Here is a 13,018-nt window from a genome sequence, read left to right on the forward strand (position 1 = left end):
ATAAATGTGACCAGTGTCCCCAGGAGCCTCAGCCGACAGGCCAGACTCCGAAAACAAAGCACCGGGAGCAAGCTCCTGCTTAGCAAAGGCAGCCCGGAGAACGGCGTGTAAAAGGACACTATTAAAGCAGGATACGAACTGTCGAGGGAAGAAGAAAAAGGCATGGTGGTGTTACTCGAAACCCCCCGCCTGGCAGGGATGAGCCGGGGAGGGGAGCTAAGCCCTTAATGTCAGATGCTAATCCCACTGCGGCCACCGCAAGTCACAGCTTTCCTTCCGAGATGCGTTCAAGGGGAGAGGTTTGTTGGCAGGCCCGGGGTGGGAAGGGAAGAGAGCGACAAGCTGCAAGCGCGAGGAGAACATATTGCTCAGCCCGACTGCTATTCAGAGCAGCAGTAAGTGGCCGACGCCGCTGTCCCAGGCATCCCTTTAGCGAGACACGCAGACGCTTTCGGGAGCGGATTCAACAGCAAACATCCTCCAGCTAAGAAAGCAATGAAACACACACGCATCCTCCTGGACTTCGCCTGGGCACAGCATCTGCTCTGAGATCTGCCCTGTGAAAGGAAGCGGGGCCTTGCCGAAAATATTTAACCTCTTGAACCATTTTTTTTTTTTAATTTCCCCTGTAAGCCAAAGCGTTTCGGCTCCGTGCTGATCGGCGTTGCCCTCGTCGGCAAGGGGCGGGAGCGGCAAGCTGCTTGCCCGGCTCCAGCATCCCCTTTGCCCGTGGTGACCTTTCCCCATGCGGTCGGGGGAACATTCCTTCCCCGTGACCGTCGGGGCGCTTACAGGAAGGCCCGAGCCGCTGGCTGACACCAGGAGATTGCAAAACGGGACCAGGGACTCCCAGGCCAGTGCTGGCATCCGATACCAGGCATAAGTCCCGGGGGAAAATGAACAGGCGGAGCTGGAAAAACCAAAATGAGAAAATTTCGCGCTCTCATTGTTTCCACTTTCCCAAGTTTTCTTCTCCCCATCCCCCTAACACCAAGGTTAAGCTCAGGGAGGCGGAGGGGATGCGAGAGGCTCCTTCCCGCACATCCCTGCGCAGAGGTTTGCTGCCCCGAGGCTTCCCACTGATAGGTGGCAGGCTGGAAGCCACGGTGAAGGCAGGGAACAGGCCGGCAGGGTTCACGGAGAAAAACACAGCACTAACTCCCCACATTGGATGAACATAACCCGAGCAGCAGAGGAACGGGAGGGAACAAGAGGGGAGAGAAGGAGAGCCGTATCTCCCAGAGGATTGTATGGAGGGGCAGGCAGCAGCGCAGGCAGCTGGGCAGCAGCGGCAGGGACTAGGAAATTGTGGCGCGGGAATGGAGGCGGGCCAGCCGGGGCAGGGAGAGCAAAGGGCAGACAGAGCCGGCGCCGAGGCTGGCCAGCAGCGCCCGCAGCCCGGACCGGGCAGGGGAGGAGGAGCGAGCCCAGCGCCCGCTCCTGCGGGCCTCCTCGGGAGATTAGGGGAAGGAATAACAAGGCTGGGAGAGGAAAGATGAGATGCCAGGGCAGCCATCCCCAGGACAGGCAGTGCCCGCACCAGGAGGGACGTTTCAACCCAGGGAGATGAGCCAGGGTGCCACGGGTGTGTGCCCTGCAACTGCAGGCTGCCCCGGAGCGGAGAGCCAGGCTTCAGCCAACATTTAAACACCGTTATCTGCCTCGCTGCCACGCTCAGGCTAGAAACCAGGACGATGGTGGAGCTTAAAAAGCAAAGCTAAGAAATACCATTAGCAGGTCCCTGAAATGCTGCTTCTAAAACACGGGGAAGTCAACCATTAGCAGAGTCTGGACTTCGTCTCTGCAGTTTCCATAATTAATAACTAGCTCAGGAGGGAATAGGGAATACAACATCAGTTAGATGGAGGCAGGAGGAAATCGCACAAGTACTTCAGGCCTTGGATGTAAGCCCAGAAGTGCAGGTATAGTCAAAAAATTAACTTAATGGAAGGACAACCTCCTGCCTTAACCATCCTTTTCCCCTGCTTTGCTTGCACTCTGCACAACGTCCAACCCATGAGGCTGGTGGAGTCCAACAAGTGGGTCCCAACCATAGAAGCACTGATGGGTTTTCAGAGTCGGTGCTGGGTTTTTTTTTCTGGGCTGCTGGCTAATACAGAGGCTGCTGCACACACTTGCAAACCAAAGACGCAGAAAGCGAGACAGCGAGAAACAAGGACAACTTGCTCTTACAGCAAGCTGGGTGGCACTGAAGGAACTGGGGCTCAGACCCACAGAAGCACATGGGTAAAAGGGGCCTCTGGAGGTCTCTGATCCAATCTCCCTCTTGCAACAGGACTGCTGCCAACAAGAGATCAGGGCAGCCTGGTCTTGTCTGGCCGATGCTTGAAACCTCCCTGGATGGAGACACCTCCCCAGCAGCTTTTTTTTTTCCCCAATATCCAAGCCAAACTTCCCACGTTCCTCTATTATGTCATCTGCCATGGCTGCCAAAAAGAGTTTGACCGCATCATCTTCCTAATTGCCCTTCACATCGCTGTACCAGTGATTAGATATGCCCCCAGCCACCTCTTCACCACAATGAGCTGTCCCAGCTCCCCACTCCCCTCCCGAGCCCTCTGCCCCCAGACCTGACCAGTCCAGGAGACCCAACCGGATGCTCCCCAGCATCCCTGCATCCCTCTTGAATGGAGGGGGGAGGCCCAAACTGGGCACAATTTCCAGGTATGACCTCCCCAGTGCTGAGTGGAGAGCCCAGCAGATTGGGGACCGAGCTCTCCTCTCCCCGATGGTTGTTAGCGGTTAGCTTTACCAGCCTTAACCAGTCAACAGTAAGCACTCAACCCAACTGGACATCCTCCCCCAGATACAGTAGCTGCCAGAGGCCCCCGAGGCAGTAACACACAAAGGAATTTGGGCCTGGTACATTAGCAGCGACCGGAAAGCAAGCAACAAGGCTGGAAATAATGAGATGTCAGTGCCATAGTTGCTTCTAGTCATCTGCAAATGCAGCCCCTCCTCATCAGCAGGTACCGGGAGCCCAGCTCTCCCTGGTGGCCCTGCACCGCCTGCCCGTGCTCATGTGAAGTGACAGACCTCGCCCGCTACATCCACGTGCGGGGTCTTTATACTGTTTTTCAGGGCTCCCTTGCCTCTCTCTCCTCTGCTCTCTAAAAGCCTTCAATGATCATGATGAATTATAGATTAGCCCTGGTACACACCACCTTATGTCAGTTTTCTCATTCAACCATGCAAAATCCTGCTGCTTTCCATCCACTTCCAGAACGATCATCGTAATGGAGGAGGAGGTGGAATAACTCTTCAGTTAGAGCAACTTTTAGGAGAGAAGCCAGTAGAGTTCCGCATTTAGAGGTGTGACACCCCTGGGCTATTCAACTTGTACCTTAAAAAACCAATAGTGCTTTTATTTTGGGGGTGAGGAGGAGCAGACGAAATTAAAGGTCTGGTTCACGTATATAGGCACAAAGAAGCCCTCACGAGCTCCTCCTGAAGGGCCTGTTCAGCCTCTGATCCCCACAGGCAGGTATGCTGATGTTGCTAACGGCTGCCCTGCAAGGAAGACACCTTTTCAGAAGCAAATCCTAGACCAGCAATGCCTAACTAGGGAGGAAGAGCTATCAGCAATGCAATCCGTCTCCCTCCTCCTCCAGTTTCATCACAGGGGAACTGGCACACCTCTCTCCCAACAAGATGAAGTGCTGCAATATTGAGGGGGAAAGAGAGCACTGAGTGCACATCTCTGGCTGCTTTGCAGACCTCAAAAGAGCCGTGTTCTCTTGGGAATAGCTCCCGTGACTGCTGCAGATACTGTCCTTGCAGCCACAGGCTCAAGATGCAATTGCGCAAGCAAAAAGATGATGTAGACAGCCAAGATGTATCTTGGACAGCTCCTGTCATTGAGAAAGAGCATCCTTTTCCCCAGGGCCCTGTCCATATGTCCATCAGCATCACAGGGGGTGGGAGCTCTGCGTCTCTCTGCTCCTGACTGATGTGGCAGGGGAAAAAGAGAAGGATGCCGCATCAGAACTGTTCATCAGTGCCTGCATTCCTCCGTTGCCCCAGAGGGTTAAAAAGGCTCAAATGACAGCCCTGCCAGGATGGACGTACCAAATCCTGAAGCTGAGGGAACAACACCCTTGCTGGACAGGACGTGCATCCCCTGAGGAGCCTCAGGAGAGTGGAAAAAGCAAGTCCTCACCTGGCAGGGACAGGTGAAGACCACATTGAGATGGGTTTACCAAACAGCCTTCCTAAATGCATGAGACGAAGGTGCCTGCCATGGACTAGGTGATCATTGTAGGTGCCTTCCAACTGAAAATTTCTATTCTATGTTACGTCTTTGTCACGGGCAGCGCCAGTCTCCTTATCTTCCTGGTTAGCAGCAGAAGCTTCCAGGGAAGGAAGAGAAAAACGGAGTAATAGGCCCATGGGCCCCAGGAGAGCGTCTGATGCTTCTCAGCAGCCCTTTGCACCACCAGACTGAGGGAAGAAGGACTTTGCCAAAAAAAGCGAGCTGAGGACACGATGGTTTTGGCCACTGGGAAAACCATCTTGCCAGACACAGAATACACGAGAACACCCTGGAGGAAGATGAAGTAGATTTAAGTTTTTAACAGCTGCAAACTCTTATGCTGAACTTCAGCAAAAAGCCTGATTTGGACATTACGCTGTGAAGGGACGTTAGTGTACTGGAGCAGCACTAAAATGCTTTCAGCAAACAGACTCCCATTGATATAGTCTGAGATGTTTTCAAGTTGCACCATTTGATTTTTAAGAGGTCTTGGAAAAAACCCATAAGGACCGCTGGGAGCATCTTTGATAGAGAAACAAAACCCAACTCCTGAAACCCACACAAAAGAGGGGAGCTGATGCTTATTTTCGGAACTTGTTTTCTTCACAACTGCTCGTCTATATTCCATGCCACCTCTAACAGGCCAATGTGAGCTCCCCTTCAGCTATTTTTGAGACTGTACCCTAACAAGTTGCAAAACTTATTATGCACTCTCTGCTAGTACAGCAGAGAAGACTTCCTCCAGTGAGACAAAGCATCTAATCCAGTCTTTCCAACTGGACATCAACTGGACCTTTTTGTTCCTTTGAACACTGGAGCCTGACAATGCCAGCACAGCACACAGTCAATCTTTCTTTCCTGCTCTCCTGTTATTTGACCTAACAAATTTTTAGTAGCTGGAGGCGTTTTCTTTAGACTCCTCTATTATCTGAATCACTTGAGCAGAGAAACAAAGCAGGTAGCCTACCTTACAGTCTGCTTTGCAAGCTTTGGTTCACAGAGAAAGGGTAATGCTATGTAAGATGACTGGGAAGTTACCCCATAAAAAAAACCCCAAAGGTATGAAAGGCAACTCAGAGCTCACTAAGAGCTCAGCTTTTGTCTGAGCACCACCACCCCAAAAAATCACTGCTCAAAAATGCAGCAGATGGAAGGGAACCTTTTTCTTTTTTTTGAGTGATGACAGAAGAGAGGTGAACAGTTTTGCAAACGTGCTGCAGGTGCTTTAAGGCAGAGCTGTAACGGAAAACTACAAAGCTCCAAGACGAATTGCTTGTGCTGACCTGGAAGATACAGGAGAGAAAAACAGTTTCAAAATGAGCCAGAGGAGCACGCTTTTATATATATATATATATATATTTAAAAAGCATGAAATATATATATATATATAAAAAGAAATAGAAGAAACCTCCTACTGGCATTTAGCAACTCTGCAAACAGGGCTGACGTGCAACGCTGGAAATATTGTCTGTTTCTCAAAAGAGCAGTCTTTAAAATCAGGAGGACAAACGCTACACTTACAGAAGTGTATTTCTCCTCCTGTGCTTTCCTGAGCAGACATAACTTGTTCAGTGTGACAGCAACAAAGCCTTATTCTTCATTTGTTCGTGTGTCCACATCCGATGGTCTCTGCTTCAACCCCTGATACATCAAGCAAGACAACAGCTCACGTGCACGCAGCAGCAATATACTGTCGGTGGGATATCGCAGTCGCCTATTTTATCTTTGATCCTAACCCTAGAAGAGCCGAGAAACAGCTCCCCTCCCTGCAGTGCCATGAAAACAATATCAGCATTGATTGACTCCGGTTCAGTACATAAAAATAAGTTATCAAGAGGACATAATTTGGCCACATTCCACGTTAGTCTGTACTGCACAGACCATCAGACATCTACAGGGAGCTTTCATTTAAGGTGGTTCCTCCGCCCCGCGCCCCAACCAAGAATGATAAAAAGATGACAGTGTTAGCCCAGGATAATAAGTCATTGAGAAGATAAAAATATAGCAAAGGTACCTTTACCTCCCTGAAAAGGAAAACACAACAAGCACAAAATATGTAGATTCTCTCATTCTTTAAGGAAGCAACACTGGAAACCAGCATTGTAAGTTTATTACTTTAAAAAAAAAACATTGCTTCAGTATTACACTGTCATTTTACTTCCCTCCTGTCCATAGAGTAGAACTGTGCAACACACGTGCATCCACTACAGTGATGAGAAACCGCCGAGGGCAGTTTCGGATTAGCATTAGGAAGCTACAGCTGCATTGCCATCCTGCAGCCTGCTGGGAGTTCGGGAGAGGGTTTTTTCTGAGTTTGAGCCTCAGATATCACCGCCGTTCAGTACAGCTCAGTCCCATGGCAAGGAAGAAGCATACAAACCGTGGGTGTATTTGACTGTGGAAGAAACTTGCCTGCAGTGATTTTAGGAAAGGGTTTTCCTGAAACAGGTAAAACAAATGCTGTATTCGATTCTACTAGAAAGGCCCTTGTAAGTAATTCCAGGTAAATACCCATTAAGCAATGTAAAAGCAGAGGTAAGCACTGAACAGGAACTCCTGCATTACATGCTGAGCACCATTTATCACTCTATGCCAAGAGGCAACTAGTGAGAACCTCTTACTTAAAGACACATTTCCCATTAGCTAATTAAATTAAACTCTAAATTTAGTAGTTCATACTCGCTCTTAAACTGACCTGTTTCATCTCGGCAGTTGCTGGGATGGGGGAAACACATCACATTACTATATACAGTCAGTCTTTCTGTGAGCAGACATTGAGCTCGAGTGGCAAAAAGCCTGTATAAAAATGCATGTTTGCTCCAGAATTCAACCGGTCACTGTTTACCAGGAACGACATCAGAGTAATCTTTTAATACTCCAGCCAAGTGGTCATTGTGAGTCTTAAATCGACGTTTCTTCTGAGAAGCGGGTTTCTTCCTCCTCTGAATAGGAGCCTACAAGAAGAAATAAACAGTAGTCAAAAGATCTGCCCTCCAGCTGCGACATCTGACCTGATGTGTGATGCTGTGCTAGTCATCACTTCTGCACAGAAGAGCCCTCCTTGAATCGGGGCGGGGAAGGTGCTTGCTTGTTTTTGCAAGAAGCCACAGCATTCAATTCAAATACAGGCAGGGAGATGACCACGGGGGCAGAGCAGAGTCTCTGCATCCCACGTGCAGCAGTAAGTCTGGCGTTTATAAGTGAAGTTTCCAAACACTCCCGTGTAGCTACAGAAGTAGGTACATGCCCTATAGTTCTATCCACAATCACATGCTCAAAGACACATTTAGCATATAAGGAATCCATGAGGAGTGCCTACATGATGACAGGCATTAAAACATCTAGTGTAGTGACTAGCAGAAACCATGAACGAGTCCTGTGTGGAAGCACTCTCGTGAAAGGACAGTTTGAAGCCAAGTGCAGAAGAGAAAAGACATGATATATCACATACAAATAAATGTAAAAAAAAAATAATTATTTGAAGCCAGGAAGAAAACATCTTTGGAGAGCTTGCAGCCATTTAGGCCTCCCACTAAAACACGAGAATGTTGCATCCAGTTTGGGGAACGGCACGTGTGTGGTGGGAGGCACCTTTACACGATTCCCATCAGGATTTCAAAGCTATTTAGCAGAAAAGAAAAAGTTAAAAAAAACCCCACCCTTCTTCCAAAAAAGTAACTATTCTTCTACTTCTAATGTATTGTACAGCTTCAAGCAGAAGCTTCCACTTTGGAGCTCACAGGGATTTCTGGCATTTGCCCTCTTCTTGATGCTGCTTGGATTACACCGGCTCAAACGAGTTACAAAAACACTGACTGCTGGCTACAGCATTGTTTTTTGCAACTTCTTAAAATTGGTCACGCTTCCCCGAGCTACACAAAGCAGCTGTGCATAGGCTCACCAACATGTTTTGGAATTAACACTGTGGGGTCAGTTAGGGGGACTCTCTAGAAAGATCTGTAATTTGTATCGCTTACTATTTTCTTTGGTCCAGTTTCTTGCATGGAAGAAATACCCTGTCGTTTCAGATACTCTTCAATTTTCTCCTCATCCATAGAATCCACGGGAATGCTCCTCCACAGCTTCTGAAATTCTGAAACACCAAACAAACTCTCGTTTTATATCCTAGTGAACAAACCCTGGGTAAAAGCCCCTGCACGAAGGGAAACAAACAGACTTGATTTCAAACGCTGAAGTATGCTGGCGTGTCAGCCTGTGACTGTACAGATGCAGCGGTCACCGCCAGCAGGCACCCAATTAGCACAGCCTTTACCCACTCCAAATGCCGGATGCACTTCCAAAACAAAAAAGACCAAACCAAACCAACAAAAAAACAACTCCCGACCAACAAAACAACAACAACAAAACACCCTCAACACTTAATGGAAAAAGATGAGCCGATTTTCATCTGTGCTAACTGCACTCCAGCATCCCAGCATCGGGAGAACCCACAGGCAACATATGCTTTTAATGTTAATTTGCTACAGAGTCTCTCTTTTTGCCTAGCATCTCTACAGCTGCATAGACTGTCAACGTGTTTTATAAGCCTCAGTTCAAAAGATCTTGGTGAAGGGTAATAACTAACCATAAATGGCAACTTCATTTACACATCTTCAGCTGCCATTGTCTTGGGAGACTTGTCATCTCATAGTCCAATTTACTGAAGATTCAAGACATTTACTTCAGTGGGCTGAAGCTCGTTTATCACTGTAATATAATACATACCACTCTGTACAGATAATAAATTACTAAAATTCCTCTGGTGTTAAAAAGAAGAGAGATACCTTAAAAGCCACAGCAGCAGGAAAAAAGACAGAGACAGTAAGTCTTAATTAGAGCAGCTGCCATCTGCCTGCACACTTTCTGCCTCATGTAAAGTTTCACAGAGCCTCTGGAATGCCTTCTCCAGGCAGCGGCTGGTACAATCCTACCTCCCTTCATTCCCCAGGCAGTAAGTTAGATATATCCTGTCAGCAGGTTTGGCTAACAAACTATAAATAAAACACGAGGCACACATAGCAACGCAAGACTAAATTTTTCCCTTTATTTCCAGATAAATTTAGTATACAGTTGTCAAAACAACCACAACTTCTGCGTGCTTAAGAAGCTGTCCTATGCAGCAGGCGACGAAACGCTCCAGTGACGGTCTGCCGCAGATACACTGGCTCTAGACACGCTGCAACAAAACCGCACTGTACAAAAGGCGTACGTAACAGACTTGGTTCCTGCACTTGGACCCATTCCCTTCCTAACGCATCTTGTTTTTCTACGAAAGTACAGGCTTTAAGTCTCAGGTCTTTTTTTTCTTCCCATTGCCAACAGTAAGTTAAAGCTTTCCAGGAAACAAAAGGAAGGAATTTTGCCAATGAGGAACAACAATGTTCATTTTTGGTAATGCAGCATTTTTGAAGAGAACTAAATTCTGTCAAAACACCACTTTTGGTTATATGGAGATAGCGCTCAGCCTGTTTCTCATACAGGCTATACAGCACAGCAGGATCATTGAGACTGCAGTTTTCAGATAACTTAATGCAAGGACTGACACTGTAGTCAAGACATTCTCCATCTGCTCATCCATTTTGAGTGCGATTCTGGGCTTTCGGCATAGCTTGCAGTGCCTGCTATCGCAGATCAGCTCTCACCTAATCCTGCTGCGGCAGGTGGAGAAGGTTGTGTTATGATCAAAGCCGAACATGCAAGAGAGAGATTTCTCAGTGATGAGCACTCAGATTAAGACTTAACAGCAGAAGCCTGCGCAACGGTCCTATTGCATCCTCTGCACCGAGCAGAACACGCTCTTTCAAGCTATTTTCCTTTCTGTTCATGCCCCTTCCCTGTCCTGAACACCCAAGCTGGACTCAGCTGGACACTGAGCCCCAGTGGTGCTCGGCAAGACGAATCAGACAATGGGTGTGCAAATGCAGTATCGCACTTCGTGAGTAACTGCATTTCAAATCACATGTTTCTGCAGTTCACATGTGAAGTGACAAGGCTGCACGTAAATGCATGCCTATTTAAACAGACCTCGGTTAGAGACACTTTAACGTTGTGTTGTGCCATAGTGCCTTTGGCTCTGCACAGACGACTCCTGTGGGAGCTGAAGAGACGCAGGTCACTCCTCCAAGATGCACGACAGGCACGTGTACACGAGGTCATAGCAGATAAGAGAGCTGGTAACTCCGAACTTTTACATGACAGTGTCCTTTTATTATAAAGTTCTGCTACACAAATAGATGATGTGCCTACTTATTAGAGTTCATGACATATGGACAAATATGCCCCAGTGCAAAAAACCAAAATAGGCTGAGGATAGGTGCTTAAGGTTAAACTGGTCTACATTCTTCTGGGGAACAGAAGTGAAAAATTAAACACTAGAAAATAAATGGTCAGCTCTTCAAGGATCAACATGCACATAAGTGCACATCACAGTTAATATCTAACCACAGTGTTTTGCATTTCTTGTAATGCAGCAGTTATACCATCATTACAGTTCACATTCACTTTTTAAACTTGGCCAAGAAATACGAATGTAACAGTCACCAAGAATCCAAACCGCAAAGCTAAAATGGACTTTACGTACAGATAATTTAATCTACTAATTGGTCCCACCAGAGTCACTATACAGTATTCTGCAACTCCATTTAAAAAATCCTTCATAAATCAGGCTGCTTTCAGCGCTACTGCTTTGATTGCAGTAACTGCAAAAGAACCTTCTTCCCATGCTGAAGCTCCACGTAGGGCATTAAAATACTGTATTGCTGCGGAGAGGGGGGAGACACAACACCACGGTCCCCCCCATGGAAACACTCCCTGTTTAAGGATTGGTTCAGAACTAAAAGCACAGGATAAAGGTGGAGAAGCATACAGAGCTGCCACCCTTCAGACGGCTGTGCATACTAGCTGTTTGCATTTAGGGTGCCATCTAAAGGGAAAAGGAGATACATCTATCATCTCATCACAAAACTGATTCGGCGTAACACCAGACACTGAGCTAAATGCAAGAACTGAAGAAAAAGAGCATCTGGCTGGCTGGCACTGAACCATTTCCACATTACCTGTCAGATTTATTCAGAAGTCTCCAAGGACTATGCCCCTATCAGCTAGTGAAAGTTTAGACCTTGGGAATACGCTATCTGAATTATTGTGACATCCTCTCTGAAATATGAGAACCTATTGGAAAAGCTGGCAATAACCACAGCTCTCAAGAAACAACCCTCCGCATTTGTAGCTGTGCTATTTCCGCACCTCAAAATTCATACCCTTGACCCAAGACAGAGATTTCTCCAACTCCTTTGAGGAGAATCTGAAATACTGTCTTCCCGGCCTTTGCTGTGTGACTCCAGGCAAAGGGAGTCACCACTTTTAAAAGCAGTAGTTTGTGAGAGGGGCCAGGGAGGAGGAAATGGCACGCAAGGATGCGATTACTGTCCTCTTCCACCCCTGGAGCACGGTCCACACTTATGGTTGGCCAGGCGGGAGGATGGGGTGGGCTGGCTTGTCTCTGGGGAGGGGAGAAGACACAAAGGAAAATGCTGTGATGAGCTGATGTACCTGAAGAGCAGACAACAGTGACAGGAGGCAGTTCCTAGACATAGTTTCAATATACCAGATCCATTTTTTTACGTCTTTCTTTTCTTCATGGACGGGGAACAGGGAGTTCGGTACTGGTTTGAGGAGCGGGAAGGGTATTGTTGGAGCAGAAAGCTCGCCACATGCTGCCCTGCTTCAGCCAGGCATGGAGAACCGGTTCAGATGCACGCATTCCTGCAGTGCACATAACCATTACGACTACAGAGCACATCCAATTTTCCTTCTCCATGTCCTGTCAACCGCTAGGTGATCTTTACACCATCAGAGCACAGTGAAGGTAAAAGACTCTTCTATCAGACCCTGTAAACTATTTGATAGATCTGCCAGAACAAGCATATAACAGCTATGGAAGGAAAAAACTTGTCCAGAAGTCAAGACAGTAAGTCTTCACCTGCCCGCAGCAGGCTGCATTCAGACAAACTGACAATTTCTCCCACCGCTTAGGCTGCTATGACAAGACTGAGCCCAGAAAAAATCCCCTGGAGAGAAATTTCCAAAGAGTTTCCAGCCAAAGCAACGCAGGTGCTGTGAACCCTCAAGGAGACAGATGCATTTTTAGCAGTGCTTTTAGGTCCTGATGCCAATGCAGATCTTGCTTAGAAGAGGCAGAAAGTTGTGATCCCGGTACCCGAAGCAGGTGCTTGGTGTCTTGTCTGGACTATGAACAAATCTTAAAAATATTTTAACTCAGAAGCTTGACAGAACCAACACTACTCACATGCTGCTCCCTCGCTCCTCCAGATAGCTAACTTGTGGTCTTTCAAGTAATGAGAGGAGGGAATGAGACCATGAGCTGCCTGAATGGCCAGTTTAGATGTCTGCGAACATCTCCAGCATCATGATGTCTGCATGCACAGACTTAAAACAAAGAGCTTCGGCCAGCCCTAACGACACACAGCAAAACAGAGGGCAGCATAACAAGGACTTGGCAAACTCTCCTCTCTCTGAAATACCCAAGGGGTAAGGATGCACAGTTACCTCAACTTTACTGCATCATGGGGTGCCTCATATACGAAAACAATTTATGCTAACATTCCCTGAGTGATTGTACTCTAACATACTCCCTCTCTATAAAAGCTAACATCTGGGAAACAAAGTCATGGGTAAATGGCTGCAGGGTGACTTCAGCGCAGCTTATCCTGCACTTCTGACCAC

The 13,018-nt window shown here is 47.5% G+C and overlaps 1 protein-coding gene across 2 annotated transcripts in view; it reads right to left on the bottom strand.

Annotated features, from left to right (window-relative positions):
• Positions 1 to 6,366: 6,366 nt before the first annotated feature.
• The window catches only part of GTF2E2 (general transcription factor IIE subunit 2), a 28,198-nt gene continuing 21,546 nt past the window's right edge, over positions 6,367 to 13,018 (bottom strand). For both annotated transcript variants that reach the window (XM_082482949.1, XM_082482950.1), the window contains exons 7-8: positions 8,251 to 8,366; positions 6,367 to 7,227 (exon numbers count right to left, since the gene is read on the bottom strand). In XM_082482949.1, coding sequence (XP_082339075.1) covers positions 7,108 to 7,227; positions 8,251 to 8,366 — 236 coding nt within the window. In that variant the 3' untranslated portion in view covers positions 6,367 to 7,107. The remainder of the gene's footprint in view (positions 7,228 to 8,250; positions 8,367 to 13,018) is intronic.

The sequence above is a fragment of the Vanellus vanellus genome (assembly GCF_965231255.1).
Source record: "Vanellus vanellus genome assembly, chromosome: 4".
NCBI lineage: Eukaryota > Metazoa > Chordata > Aves > Charadriiformes > Charadriidae > Vanellus > Vanellus vanellus.